We start from the raw sequence: 15,270 nt of genomic DNA, 5'->3' as shown, positions 1-15,270 counted from the left end.
CGTTTGTCCTTCTCAAGACAGGATTGGGTTCATGCCTGGAATGAAGAGCTTTGGGTCATCATCAGCCCTACAAACTGGCCTCTTTCTGTCCTGGCTGAGATCAGCTGGTGCTTGCTGTCCAGAAGAGGACTGTTCTGGGCTATGGAAATCAGTCAGCTTTATGTTTTCCTTCAAAAAGACTCAGATGGGAACGAGCACCCATGAGCACAACCCCATCCCTGTCTGTGACCAGTGCAGACACAAGTGACCCATCAGATCCCCATCAGCTCACACAGTGAGTGTGCCTGGGCCCATTTTCTTGCCCAGAACAGGAATTTCAACTCCTCCTCATACTCACCTGCTCCAGAGCTTCCTCCACACAAAGAAACACGTTTATTTTTGTGGGAGGCCCTTTGCAGCAACACACACGCACAACCCCCCAGACGAGCAGCGCACGCTGTTGTGGTTTAGGGCTGGGCTGGCCACTAAACCCTGGCCAGATGCTCTCTGTGAACCCCTCTGCCCTCCCCAGAAGGAAAGAGAAAAGAGAAGAAGGAAGAGAGACTTTATGGGTTGGAAAAGAAAACAACAGATTTAATAAAACACTAATACTGTTACTGCAGGATAATCATGTAAATAGGAAAATAATGAAATATCTACAGATATGTACAGATATATCTATAAAACCAAAATAAAATCCTCCCTTAATGACGATGATGTCACCAGAGGTTCTGGGAGCACTGGAAAAGTCCCAGTCTGGACCCAGCAGCAGTGGGAGCTGATGCAGGAACACAGGGCTCAGGATCAGAGGCAGGCGAAGCAGCAGGGTCTGCTGGGCCTTGGGCCATTGCAGGGGTGGAGAGGGAAGGAAGGGCCCAAGCTGGAAGGGTGGAGACCCTGGTGATCCCTGGGCTTTGCACTGAGTGTGGCGTGTGTGGGATGCAATCCCTGGTTGGGCAGGTTTGGGTCCACTTCCCTCCCTGTAGGTGTAGACACGGCACCCATGGTGAGACAGTGGCCTTGAGATTATCACACTGTCTGGAAAACCATGCTGCTGGTTTCAGCAAGTTCAGCCACTGAGAAGAGACTGAGCTGAAAAGTTAAATCACTGAATAGAAAATGAGTTCTGTTTAGCTCAAACCAGGACACATGCACACACACGTGCCTACAGGCATGAGTTCCAAACATGTATGGCCCCTCACATGTGCACATTCACAGACAGGCTGTGGTACGTGCTAAGCCTCACGAGCACACCTGTACAGACACGTACATGCACACACAAGGTCCCTGGTGCATTCATATGTGCACCTATACGTAGAGTTCATCCTATGTGCACTAGAAGCTGTATCACGTACATCTGCTCATGCAGCTTCATGCAACGCATTGTGTCCATGCCAGAGGATACTTTAAGGGCAATCTTCTATGTGTCTGCTCCTCTAGAGGCTGGTGCAGATAAAACCCAACCAACCAACCAAACCAAAAAACCCAATCATTTTTCATCATCTGCTTTCCTTTGCTGTGGAAGGGGTTTTTACTCATGCTGTGCTCATTTCCACCTCTCCTCTTCTCTGAGATCATCTCTCTGAGCTTCTCACATCACGCAGAGCTTCCCCAGCCAGGGCTCTTCATGCAAGCTCCTTCATCCTTGGGGAGATGTCCTGTGACTTCTGATGCATGCGTGTGCCAGCGTGTGCCAGTGTGTATTCGTACTCGGCCGAGGCTGTGCTGCTAACCTGCTCTGCTTCTCCCTGTTCCCTTCCACCCCGGGTGGCAGAACTCCGATGCCGTGGTCAAGGTGGATGTGGTAAGTGATGGATCCGCTCTGCATCCCTGCTCCCAACCCTCTGCTCCCTACCCAACCATTCTGTGTGGCTTTCAATGGACCATGCATCCTCACCAGACCCAAGATAGGTGGGGACCAGCATCCCTTCATCCCAAGGCAGAGATAGAGCATCATCATCTCATCAGTAGATAAGGTGGTGGCCTGGTTCTTGTGGATTTGGAAGCTCTCCTGGGCCAACATCTCTCAACCCAGCTGGTCCAGGAGGAACAGGGCAGGTGGGAAGGATGCTGGTTATTCTCATCACAACCAGATAGAGCTGCAAAAAGGCACCATAAGCTGGACCCAGGGTACTTTTCTGGGTAGAGGGAGGATTGCAAGCATGTAAATTCATGTGCTGTAGACTGGGATACACATGGATGAAAGGCATAATGGAAAGAAGGGGATGTCTTGGGACATCACAGGTTGCCCAGAGAAGCTGTGGGTGCCCCCTCCCTGGCAGTGCCCAAGGCCAGGTTGGATGAGGCTTGGAGCAGCCTGGGCTGGTGGAGGTGTCCCTGCCCATGGGGGTTGGACTGAGGTGGCTTCGAGGTCCCTTCCCACCCAAACCAGTCTGGGATTTGATGACTCTGACACTGTGTCCTTCTGGAGCCTTGGGCATCTTCCTTGGCTGCTCCATGCCTCAGTGTCTGCAGCTGTAAAAGGAGAGGAAAGCATTAATGAGGCCACCCAGCCTGGAGGGTTCTGCCTTCTCAGGTGCTTCACCCACCACCTTGGCTCTTCAAGAGACATTTCACTTCCATATGATCCCTCCTCTTCTCTGTCTTTACTTCCCTTGTCCCTGCAGTCTGAGGAAGAGAAGGAGAAAAAGAAAAAGAAGAAGAAAGGAGGAGGAGGAGAGGAAGTAGAAGAGGAGGAGCCGGACGAGAGCATGCTGGACTGGTGGTCCAAGTATTTTGCTTCGATTGAGACGATGAAGGAGGTGGGTGCAGAGCAGAGGAGGGTGGATGTAGGGGTGGTAGAGGAAAACATTTCCTATTTCTAGCGCCCACTCTCTGCTTCATTTCTCCCCCAGCAACTCCGGCAGCAGGAAGCAGCCGCAGCAGAAGCGGAGGAGAAGGAAGAAATGGATATCATGGAGGGTAAGCAGGTTGTAAAGGAGAGAGGGAGCACGGCAGGGAAAGGGTCAAGACTCCTTTTGGTACTTGGGTATCACTTTCAGAGCCTGCCACCGCTCTCCTGCTTTCTTGAAGCTGGTTGAGCACACCAACAGATACTTCTAGGTCACCTTCATGGGATTTTTCCATCCTCATTTTGTAGGCAGCTTAAAATTATTTTTTAACATTTTGCTCCAGTTTTGCAAGGGAAGATTAACCCAGGGGTTCATCTAATCCAAGTGCTTTTAGCTGCATGTAGAGGCCTCCTCAATTGCTGTTCTAGCACAGGCCGTGAAGAAAAAGACATACTTTTAGGGCAAGTTCTCTGACCTATTTTCAATACTCTGTTACAATAAGATGAATTTTTCCCTGGATATGTTTTTCTCTGAAGGAAGTCAGGGGTCTGTAGCTCAGATGGGGCATTGCAGATGTTTAAAGTTGGGTGAGATGAATTTTGTACTATGAGAGATGTGGGCCAAGGATACAGGAGAGTTGGGACATGTTGGTCAAGGGTGACTTTGTCCATCTGCAGCCTGGAGGCTCCTTGCCAGTCCCACCAGTGGGGCTTGGAGGAGTCACACCCATGGTTTCCGTATGTCCCACATCCCCATGGGTTGCTGTGATGCTCAGGCCATACAAAATCCATTAGCTGAGAAAAACACAGAGCCTGGTTTCTTTTGGAAGACTGGTCCTTGTATCACAAGAGAGATGAGGTCAAGTCTTGTTGAGCTTGGAGACAACTCTGAGGAGCTTCTCTCTGGGTTTGCTGTCACAGCTGAGCTGCTGGGGGCTGTCTTGTGTCCCCCATTGCTTTCTTTGTCTTTTGCAACGCATCCATTTCCACTTGGTGCTCCCAATTCCTTCCTCCTTCCTCTTCCACGTTAAGTCTTTGCCATCTGTCTGTCCCCATTCACATTGCCCACCATCCATGAAAGTTGGCAGACCAGTGAGGGATGGGGATTGTAGAGTGGTTGGGGACGTTTTCTTTGAAGGTGTCTTTCCAGGCAGCCTGTTCCCAGTGCAGTTGATGTCCCTGCCTGGTGGTTGCTCCAAATAGACCCTAGAAACCTGTTACTGCAGCTGCTTATGGACAACTCCTCTTTAAAAGCAGCAGCCTGTGCTCTGGTGCTCAAGCACTGTCCCCTCTGTGATACCTAAGCCGGGGTTTTGTTCTCCAGGCTGCATACAGCAGGAAAAGTCTCCAGTAGAAAGAAAAAAAGGAGATGCTGTGGGCAGGATCAGGTCTCCTCATTGCTGTTCTTGCAGAGAAGGGCAAGGGAGCTGGGGAGGGGTCTGGAGCAGCCGAATGATGGGGAGCAAGGAGGGAGGTGGGGGGTTCAAGTGGAGAAGAGGAGCTGAGGGGAGACCTTATCCCCTCTGCAGCTCCTGAAAGGAGGGGGTAGCGAGGGGGGATCGGGCTCTGTTCCCCATAACAAGCGATGGGACGAGAGGAAATGGCCTCAAGTTGTGCCAGGGGAGGGTGAGGTTGGATCTGAGGAGAAATTTCTTCATGGAAAGGGTTCTGAGGGCCTGGCAGGGGCTGCCCAGGGCAGTGGTGGAGTCCTCATCCCTGGAGGGGTTCAAGATGTGGCACTTGGGGACATGGTTTAGTGGTGGACAGGTTATGGGTGAACTTGATGACCTTAAAGGGCTTTTCCAACCAAACAATGCTGTTAAAGCTAGCCAGAGCCCAGCACTCTCAGTCCATATTTTGTAGTTCTCCAAATGGCTTTTGCTCAGGTCAGCTTTGGAAGCTCCCTGCACAGAGACCTCTGGGCTCCTGGAAATGCCATGACCTGGACAGCAATGGCCAGAGTCAAGAAAAGACAGGAGAGGACTGGGGTGGGGTTTGCAGGCTGTAGCAGCTGTCAGCTTTCATGCTTCTCCTGCTTGAAGGACTTTGATCAACCCCACTTCCCTGTCTCCCCCATCCCTCCTCATCCTCATGTCCATCTCCTCCCTCCCCGCTGCTTCCCCTCGGACTCAGAAATCAAACTTGATGACTCTCCCATGAAAGGCTCCAAGAGTCAGATGAAGAACAAGGAGAAGTCCAAGGCACCCAAAGACGATAAGAAAAAGAAGCAGCCGTCAGCCCCTGAGCAACCCGAGAAGAAGAACAAGCAGAAGATTGACGAACTGAAGGTGCGTGTGCCATCAGGGGAGGAGAAGACCCTGCCTGCTTGGTGGCAGCATGGAGATCAGAGCAGGATGGATCAACCCCATTTTGAGGCACCTTGCCTATGTGAGGGGTATCTAACCCTAGATACGATGTGCCTTGGGGCAGAAAGCTTCCCTCCTTAGTTTGAAGGAGTCAGATCATAGAATGGTTCAGGTTGGAAGGGACCTCAAAGCCCCCCAGTGCAACCCCCATGGGCAGGGACACCTCCACCAGCCCAGGCTGCTCCAAGCCCCGGCCAACCTGGCCTTGGGCACTGCCAGGGAGGGGGCACCCACAGCTTCTCTGGGCAACCTGGGACAGGGCCTCACCACCTCACAGCCAGGAATTTCTCCCTAATATCCAGTCTAAAATGTTTAGATGTAACAAGGTTTATAGAAAAGGGGTTGCCCTGGGGTGGGGTCATCCGTGGGGCAGCTTGGATGTGAGAGTTTTCCAGCCTGGCAATGCCTGGTCCAGCCAGGACTCAGGACAGGGATGGGCTGTGGTTCATGGTGTTTATTGGGCTTAATGCTGTCTGTGTTTCTGGGGTTCAGAAGGGGTTTGAACCTGGGTCTTGCACAGAATGGGGACGGCCACCTTACCCATGAAGCTAAGCTTTCCTCTAGTACATTATCAGTTCAAGGAGGTGCTTGCGGCATCAAGGTCCAACCCAATGGCTCTGGGGATCCTTTCCCTTCTTGAAGAGGCGTGTAGATGTGGCACTTGGGGACATGATTTAGTGGCCGTGGTTGGGTTGGGTTGACAGTTGGACTGGATTATCCTAGAGGTCTCCTCCAACTTTAATGATTTTGTGATTCTGTAAAGAATTGGGCATTAGGAGCTGAGGTGTCCACGTTCCCTCCGAGTTGCCTTGGCTCGAGGGTGACCACCCATGTCATCGTATCTGTTCCTCACCTTCTTTTTCCTTTTACGTAATTCTCCTCCTTTAACTTTCTGTCACCTCAGGTGTTCAACAAAGAGCTGGAGACAGAGTTTGATAACTTCGAGGACTGGCTGCACACCTTCAACCTGCTCCGTGGGAAGATTGGAGACAACGATGACAACGCCACCGAAGAAGAGCGGATAGTGGGGAGGTTCAAAGTGAGTTTGGTTGCTGAATTGGGCCTGGGCAGGGGCAACAGGCTTCGCTGCTGAAGCTGCTTTAGTAGGAAGGGGTTGGATTAAATAGAAACCAATTTACATTGACCCAGCTGCAGCTCCCTTCAGACAAAGCCTGTTATTGCCAGGTTTGACCTTTGAGATGAGCAGGCCAGTTCCCCACCTTAACCAGGGTCAGATGCTTTGGGAGCATAGAAATCAGTAGTGTTTCATGTCATAGTTCCCAGATTTTCTGGCCTATCCCTTGTCAACCCATTTATTCCCATTGCTTTTGTCCTCCCTTTGTCCAATTTCTCTGCTTGTGGTCGCAACCCCTGAAGAGGTGCTTGTGCAGTGGAGGAATCTTCCAGATCTCATCTATCTGCTCCAGCACAGGCCTAGAAACAAGGCTATTGACTGGGTCCTCAGGAAGGGTGGTTTGGGATCGGTTTGGTCACCCTGACGCCCTGGGCAGCAGGACTCTCATTGGTCTGTGTCCCCCCTCGCATTAGGGCTCCATCTGTGTCTACAAAGTGCCGCTACCTGATGATATCACCAAGGAGGCGGGGTACGATCCCAACTTTGGCATGTTCCAAGGGATCCCCAGCAACGACCCCATCAACGTGCTGGTCCGAGTCTATATCGTGCGGGTGAGTATCACTGTGCAGCCTGGTAAGGCTCCCTTCCACACAGCGCATCCAGGATCTGGTCCTAGAGCTGGCGGGATGCTGGGTTTTAGCTCTCAGGGCATGAGGACTGAAGCAGCTCATTGATGGGGACTTGAATGGTGTCTCCATAGCAGTGTGCTCCAAGCACTGAGAGCATGCCAGATCCAAGCTCCTGCCAGCTCCCAAGACCTTTCTTCTAGGGTGTAGAATGGAGACTGTGGAGCATCTCCTGCTGAGGAGCAGCTGAGGGAGCTGGGGCTCTTGAGCTTGGAGCAGAGGAGACTGAGGGATGCCCTTATTCCTGGGGATCCATTTGGAAAGGGCGAGTGTCAGGAGGAAGGAGCCAGGCTCTGCTCTGGGATGTCCAGTGCCAGGACAAGGGGCAATGGTCCCAAGCTGGAGCACAGGAGGTTCAAGCTGCAGCTAAGGCCAAAGTTTGTGAGTGTGAGGGTTCTGGAGCATGGCCCAGGCTGCCCAGAGAGGTTGTGGAGTGTCCTTGTGTGGAGACACCCAAAGCCCTGGCCGTGTTCCTGTGTGACTGCTCTGGTGATCCTGCTCTGGGGGGGTTGCACTGGGGGAGCTTTCCAGGTCCCTTCCAACTCCTGACATGCTGGGATTCTGTGATTCTGTGACTGGTATGTCTAGCTCAGTGCTCAACTCAAGTGAATAATTTGCGTTAGCCCGGACTACAAGGTCCTGGTTCCTTATATAGCCACAGCAGCTCAGCGATGCTTCACTGCAGAGCAGAATAGGAGCTGGCAGGGTCTCGCAGACCTGGCTGAAGGGCACGGTGGCACCTTGAACATGCACTGTGATTATTGATGTGACCCAGCTCGTGCACATGACTTTATATGGGATGTGCTCTGGAAAAAGTCTTTTCCTGACCCCTACACTAGTCACCATCAAACATGGGAGTGAGGTACAGTAGCCAGGCACTTGAGAGGGAGCTCAGCCTTCCTAGAAGCACTTGGGCTGCTCTTTGTCACCACCTTGTCCCACTGTTTTACAAATGCAACCCAGTTTTGGCTACATTTCCCACTGGCCTGGTTCTGCACCCCATTGCCTAATGGGGTAATGAGTCTCTGATCCATCACCAGCAGACTCAGGCTACCATGGTAGACACCAGCCTGACCAGCACCACCACCGATCAGGGCTGGCTGAATGTGTGGGCATCTGCTGTTGTGTGCTGTGATGGAGACTGGGCATGGAGAGCCTGGGGAGACTTGCCCCCTTTATGGGGAGAAACCAAAGACCCTTAGCCCTAATCCAGTGAGTGAAGAGAATAAGAGAAGTCTTCTTGACGTCTTAGTCAGGTTATTACTCTGGATCTTTCTGTAGAGAAGCCGGTTTCTTTCCGCTGATGAAAGAGATCACAGAATCACAGAATGTTAGGGATTGGAAGGGACCTCAGAAGATCAATCTAGTCCAATCTAGAGATGCCAGACTGTGATTATGTCTCTGAGGGGACATGGCCAGCCCCAACCCCTCCCCAGACTGGGACAGGGCTTGACATAAGGCAGGGTTATCTCCAGTTTAAACCAAGGTACTCTATTTAGGGTGACCAAAGCAGTTAGCTGCATGCTAAGTCAAGCATGCAAGACCAGATGGTACAGGGGTGCAGAATGGGGCCATCCCTGAAGTCTTTGCTGCTGTGGACAGCACTGATGTGTCTCATCTGTTCTCTACAGGCCACGGACCTTCACCCAGCTGACATCAATGGGAAAGCTGACCCCTATATCGCCATCAAGCTGGGGAAGACTGACATCAAAGACAAGGAGAACTACATCTCCAAGCAGCTGAACCCTGTTTTTGGAAAGTGAGTTGCCCCAGCCCTGTTACCTGCCTGCACCTGGAAAGGGTGAGCTAAGCTTAAGCCAAGCTTGCCAGCCATTGGACCTACACGTCCCACAGCTCCTGCTTGGGCTCAAAAGATGGGACTCACCACACAGAAATTTCCTTCCGAGCAGTGTAGAGCATCCTCATTTGGCCAATATAGTAAAGGGTGTTTAAGAGACAGCCATATCTGATCAAAATTAAGTACCTACTTTAGGAATCCTTAGGCCTGAACGCCACTGAGTATGGCCTGGCTCTCCAGCCCTTTGTTTCAGGGCTACTGAGACATCCAGGTCAAACAATTGCCATGTGCCACCTCCTGTGTGGAGCTGCTGGATCTACAGATTTAGTTAAACCCCCTACCTCGAATCTCCTACAGTGGTAGATGCAAATTAAACACTGTCCACAGGCTTGAGCAGACCCACCTCGCCCACGTGTCTGCCTTGAGTAGCAGCCAAATCCTTCAACAGCTTTTCTCTTTCCTCTCGACCGCTTTCCCATGGCCCAGATCCTTTGACATCGAGGCCACTTTCCCCATGGAGTCCATGCTGACGGTGGCCGTGTACGACTGGGACTTGGTGGGGACCGATGACCTCATTGGAGAGACCAAGATTGACCTGGAGAACCGCTACTACAGCAAGCACCGAGCTACGTGTGGGGTGTCACAGACCTACTCCATGTACGAGCAAAGCTTTCTTTGCCCGTCCTTCTACCTGGACCTATCTTCTACACCAAGCCTACACCTCCTGCAGGAATCGCCCTCTTTCATTGCCTGACAATAGCAGGGCAGCAATGATGTGGGTTGTATAGAGCCCAGGGCACTGGTGGGACTGGGTAGAGGGGTGAGACCAGACCTGAAATAGCAGCAGGGCCAAAGGAGCAATGCTGAGCATCGAAAGTCAAGTGGGTTGCAATGGGAAATTCAGATCTGAGCACAGAGTAAAGGGCTTAGGGTGGAAGGGTGTTATCAAAGTGTAGAGTTGGGGGCACAGAGGGACCTTATCCACTTTAAAGGTTCACGCTTTCTGCCTCAGATCCTTCCCCTGGGAATTTTGTGTCCTTCATGACAGGGGGGAGAACAAAATCACTTCATTTCCTCCAAATCTCGCTACTACTTCACTGACCTTGCCCTCCTCTTCCCAGACACGGTTATAACACCTGGCGTGACCCCATGAAGCCCTCCCAGATCCTGTCCAAGCTGTGCAAAGAGGGCAAGGTGGACGGGCCCCACTTTGGGCCAGGAGGAAGAGTGAAAGTTGCCAACAGGGTCTTCACCGGCCCCACGGAGATTGAGGATGAAAATGGTACCTGTCCCATGGGATGAAGGTTGTGGAGGGGAGCAGGGGTCTGGGTTGTCCCCTCATCATCCAGGATTTGAGACAGATATAGTGGCCCTATCAGCCCAAAGAAGCACTGCAATCGCTCTCCATCCACCACCTTAAATGCACCTTCCAGTATGTGACCAGTTAGACAGAGTCTTACAGACAACCCAGGCCAGTGGGTTGCTCTCAAAATCACTCATGGACATCCATGGCACAGCATCACCAAAGCTGCCTTTGAAAAGTTCCCCCTGGTGGTGTATGCCCAAGGAGCAATGAAAACAGCTCACCCTGGTCTTTCCTGGCTTTAGGAAGCCGTTGGCCATGCGCCCCCAAGCCATGGTGGTGTCCCAACACACTCACGTGTGCTCAAGAAAGATGAAGGCAGGGCAGGAGGGATGCAGAAGAGGAGGAGAACATGGTCAATGGATATGGAGCTTGTTCAGCCTGGGATAATGCAGGGGACCTGGACCTTCTGTAAATGAGAGGGGAGAAAAAGAGAGAGGAGTTGGGAAGCTTTGGCCAAAGGACAAAGGGTAGAAAAGGGAATGGAGAGGAGTATCTGGTAGGCAGTTGGGAGCAGGGGTAGCAGAACATGGTTGGTTGCTGTCCCTGGTGTCTCTTGCCCAGTTCTCCAAGCTCAGCCCTCCCTTTGCCCACGCAGGTCAGAAGAAGCAGACGGATGAACACCTGGCCCTGACCGTGCTGCGCCACTGGGAGGACATCCCCCGGGCCGGCTGCAAGTTGGTCCCCGAGCACGTGGAGACGCGGCCGCTGCTGACCCCTGACAAGCCGGGCATCGAGCAGGTCCTCAAAGCCCCAGAGCAGAAGCGGAGGCAGCCCACGCTGCAGAGCCTCCAAGCAGGGAGCAGAGATGTTGGCTGGGCTTGACCAGCTGTAACCCACAACTAGAGAACTCTATTTAACTCAAGCCAGGACATCCACTTTGTTATGGGCAGTAGAAGTGGGGAAGGCACCCTACAAAGAGTGGCAATGGGGCATCAACAGCCCTTGAGAGTCCCCTGTTGACCCTGGCAGATGAAATCTTCAGTTCACCTCCTGCACCAAGTCCCCCTTGGTCCCCTGGCTCCCCCATGCCATGAAGGGGACACTCTTCTGCAGAGGTTGACAAAGGATTCATGGTGTGGGGAGCCCTGCCTTGCCCCATAAGGAATCATTTGGTTGGAAAAGACCTTTAAGATCATCAAGTCCAACCATAACCTGTCCACCACTAAACCATGTTCCTGAGCACCTCATTTCCTCATTTTCTGAACCCCTCCATGGATAGTGACTCCACCACTGCCCTGGGCAACCCCTTCCAGGGCCTGATAACCCTTTGGGGAAGAAATTTTTCCTAACATCCAATCAAACCAGTCAGACTGATGTGGAAGGGCAAGAGGGGCTGGGAGGAGGGATGCTGCCAAGTGGTGGGTGGCAAGCAGGGACAAGGAGAGCTGACTTGTGCCTCTTCAACCTTGCAGGGTCGCCTGGAGATGTGGGTGGACATGTTCCCCATGGACATGCCAGCGCCTGGCCCCGCCATTGATATTTCTCCCAGAAAACCCAAGAAGTAAGGAACCTCTCAGCCAAGGGGGAGCTGGAGGCTGGGGATGGAGCCCTGCTCCTCCCCTCTCCCGCTGCTGCTCCATCACCCATCACTGGGTACCTCACCAATGCTGGCATTTCCAGAGATCCCAAGACTGGAGACACTGAGTGATGTCTTCCCCTTCCAGAGATGCTCCTGAGGGGTGGTATCCCCTTCTTCCATCCCATGCAGCTCCAAATCTCTCTGGTCTGTGTAGACCAGGAAATTAAATTGTCACCCAGTCCCCAGAACAGGGGACCAGTTCGTCAGGACCAGTGCAACCAGTCCTGAGCCCTTTCCAAGCAAGGAGCAGGGTCAGCCCAGGGCACACCAGCCCTGAGGAGCTTGGATGGGACCTTTCCAGGTGGTGATGGCCAGAGCCTATGGCAGGGAAGGTTACTGGGACAGCGCTGGTCAATCCAAGCAAGACAGAGCAGGCAACAAGCAGTGTCCTAAAGAGTTTATCCCACCCCACCCTGTCCTCTTGAAACCCATTTAGAGAGAAGAAAGACATCTCTTCCTGCAGCAGCCCTCCAAGGACTGTGTCCCCGGATCCCTTTTCCCATCCCCAGAGCTGGCGTATGGGGATGGCACTGGGCATCCTGGTGGGATGTCAGTGGGGATCCTGGTGGGATGCCCATCAGATGATGGCTTGGATGGAGAGAATGTCCCTTGATCCCAGTGGGCTGCAGGTGGGGCCTGACCAGGAGAAGCACGGAGCTGCAGGAAAGCTGAGGCCAAGGGCATGGACTGGGAAAGCAGCCCAGGACAGCCATGACCCATGAGTTGGAGCTGAGATGTTCCAATTGATGGACTGAAGGGAAGGTTTTGAAGGTAGACAGCCTTTTTCAAGAAAGGTGGGGGCCAGGGGATTTTAAGCTCCCATCCATGGGTGTAGGCAGGGGGGGCTGGAGGAGATGGCAGGAGTCCCACAGCCAGGCTCAGCCAGTGGGAGATGCCAAAGCAGGTGGGTTAAGAGGGCTGTAAATCCCTTCCCCTTGCCTGTAGGACTCCCTGGTACTTCTAGGGATGTGTTATGGCCATGAGGTTCCATCCATGGGTGCAGGCAGGGGGGGGCTGGAGGAGATGGCAGGAGTCCCACAGCTGGGCTCAGCCAGTGGGAGATGAGTTAAGAGGGCTGTAAATCCCTTCCCCTTGTCTGTAGGGCTCCCTGGTACTTCTAGGGATGTGTTATGGCCATGAGGTTGCCTTCCTCTGCCACCATTCCCTAACCTTTTCACGTTGCATCCACATCTTGAGAGGAGTCTGGCTTCTGCTCTTCCTCCACCCACTCCCACCAAATTTCCCAACCAAGCCCAACGTGGCCAGGAAGCCTCAGGGTCCTGGGTAAACCAGGAAGAGAGCTGGACTTAGGCTGTTTTGCCCATTTTAGCCACAAATCTACCAAAGACCAAGCCTGGGCTTCGGCTTGGACCTTGCAGAGGTTCAGAGCAGAGGGAGGTAAAGCTCCCTATGCTGCTCTGCTCTGCCTGGGCTGACCTGAGCTCCCACCTTCCATTCTTGCCCTCATGATCCCTCAGAGAAGATCCCTGAGTGATTCCCTGTGGTTTCAGTGCCTGGCCTTGGTTTCTGGCATCATCACCCCATTACTGTCCTCCCCGTGCCTCACCTCCTCGTGTCCCTTCCTCCCACCAGATACGAGCTGAGGGTGATTGTGTGGAACACGGACGAGGTCATCCTGGAGGACGACGACTACTTCACGGGCGAGAAATCCAGTGACATCTTTGTCAGGGGGTAGGTACAGCGTGGCTACCTCCTCTGCTTCTTGCTGGGGTCCCCAGGGTGGTTTTGGACCTGGGATGGGGTGGATGGGTCAGGTAGCACCAACGCTGCTGTTGTCTTCTGTGCTGTTTCCTTCCTCTCCACCTCTTTCCTGGCTGCACGTGTGCCTGGCCCAGCTTTGAGCTGTGGGTTATAATCAGGAACACCCATGAGGTGGTTTTGGAAGATCTTCCACTTTTTGAGCTTGTCTTGATCCACTCCGCTTGGCATCTCAGCCCTGCAGCCTCCAGTTCCAGCATCTGGACACAAATCATGGTTGCTTCCCATCTCCACTTTGCTCTCACCCAGCAGTAGGGCAAAGCCCCTTCCAAAACTCACCCGTACAGAGATGAGGGGACCCATACATGCCCATAGCCCAGTTCCTTATGGGACCTCACATCCATGCAATGATATTTCAGGCTGGTCACTGACTATGCAATGATTTCGGTGCTTCCTCTGCATCCTCACCAGCTCAGACCAGGTCTCCTCTGCTTGCACCTCATGCTGCTCTCCAAAAACTGGGTCTGTTTTGCTGTCTTGGGACAAATGGATGCACAAAAAAACCCACTTGAGAGCACCCTGGGGCATGGAGATGCTTTGGCTGGTCAGAGAAATGGGTTGAGGGGCATTCACAGCCATTAAAGACTTGCTGAACCATCCTTCATGTCCCTTTTGCCCTGGGAATCCTGCTCACTGGAGCCAGAAATTTGGGGGTATGAGTCCACGCGATGGCAAGGTGGGAACGGCCACCCCATCTCCCATGGCAGCAGGACTGGGATCTCACTGTTTCCAGTGATGCAGTGCCCTGAGCTGGGCACTTCAGGCCCCAGTTGCTGGAGATGGGGTCAGCAGAAACCACCCCTGCAGCAAATCCTAAATACCCCTGATGGTTCAGGTTGATGTGTCCTGGCACAGGGAGCCCACAGTGACCAGGACAAACAGGGCTTCCACTGCATGGACTATGGTCAAACTACCCCATGGTGGAGTGGGAAGGTCTCCAAAGCCTGTCCACCCCACCAGGGTGGGATGGGGACACCCTCCCATCATAGACTCATAGCATTATTGGGTTGGAAAAGACCTTTAAGAGCATCAAGTCCAACCATAACCTGCTCCTAATGCCCCATCAATGCTCCTTGTCCACTTTTTGAACATCTTCCTACCCAGGGAAGGGCCCCTGATGACTCTCTTGTGTTTCTTGCTCTTCAATCCCCATTCCCCATGCCCATTCTGCCTCTTGGAGATGCTGCCACGGTCATTGAAGCAACCCCAACCCATTGGTCACACCTTTTAGGTCCTTCCAGTCCATCCTGGCTGCATGGACAGGGTGGCCCTGTGCCCTCTCCTCCCTCCCAAAACACGTCCCACCCCTCTCAACCCTTCAGGTGGCTGAAGGGTCAACAGGAAGACAAGCAAGACACGGACGTCCATTACCACTCGCTCACCGGCGAAGGCAACTTCAACTGGCGCTACATCTTCCCCTTCGACTACCTGATGGCGGAGGAGAAGATCGTCATCTCCAAGAAGGAGTCCATGTTCTCCTGGGACGAGACCGAGTACAAGATCCCAGCTCGCCTCACCCTGCAGGTCTGGGATGCCGACCACTTCTCAGCCGATGATTTCCTTGGTAAGAAGGAGAATCCACAGAGATGGGGCAATGGGGCAGTCACAGAGAACCCAGGGCTGGACAAAGCCTATATAGGAGCAGGAAACCTCTGCTTCTCAAGTCCCAAAATCCCTTTAGATGCTGCAAGTAGGATGAGAGCCCTCATCTCCACTGCTGCTGTAGATATCAGCATTTTAGTTCCCAGAGCTTGTTCAAAGTTGCTCCCCAGGGCAAGAGATGCCACCTCCAACCAAGGACTTTGCATTTTGGGGGGTGTCAGCATCTTTGCTCCCTTTTCTCCTACCAGG

At 53.0% G+C, this 15,270-nt stretch overlaps 1 protein-coding gene across 1 annotated transcript in view; it reads left to right on the top strand.

The window, feature by feature from the left end:
* Nucleotides 1-15,270, top strand: part of LOC104538533 (otoferlin-like) — a gene marked incomplete at its 5' end in the record, with an annotated part of 19,682 nt that overhangs the window by 3,275 nt on the left and 1,137 nt on the right. The window contains 13 exons of the mRNA XM_010181766.1: nt 1,754-1,783; nt 2,607-2,741; nt 2,835-2,901; nt 4,934-5,058; nt 6,041-6,175; nt 6,685-6,822; nt 8,529-8,656; nt 9,182-9,352; nt 9,817-9,977; nt 10,657-10,799; nt 11,474-11,562; nt 13,234-13,332; nt 14,742-14,994. Of these exons, the coding sequence (XP_010180068.1) occupies nt 1,754-1,783; nt 2,607-2,741; nt 2,835-2,901; nt 4,934-5,058; nt 6,041-6,175; nt 6,685-6,822; nt 8,529-8,656; nt 9,182-9,352; nt 9,817-9,977; nt 10,657-10,799; nt 11,474-11,562; nt 13,234-13,332; nt 14,742-14,994 (1,674 nt within the window). The remainder of the gene's footprint in view (nt 1-1,753; nt 1,784-2,606; nt 2,742-2,834; nt 2,902-4,933; nt 5,059-6,040; nt 6,176-6,684; nt 6,823-8,528; nt 8,657-9,181; nt 9,353-9,816; nt 9,978-10,656; nt 10,800-11,473; nt 11,563-13,233; nt 13,333-14,741; nt 14,995-15,270) is intronic.

Source organism: Mesitornis unicolor, unplaced genomic scaffold, assembly GCF_000695765.1.
Source record: "Mesitornis unicolor isolate BGI_N332 unplaced genomic scaffold, ASM69576v1 scaffold3463, whole genome shotgun sequence".
NCBI classification, from domain to species: domain Eukaryota; kingdom Metazoa; phylum Chordata; class Aves; order Mesitornithiformes; family Mesitornithidae; genus Mesitornis; species Mesitornis unicolor.
Note: the sequence above shows the minus strand (reverse complement) of the source record. Positions and strands in the feature narration are given on the sequence as shown.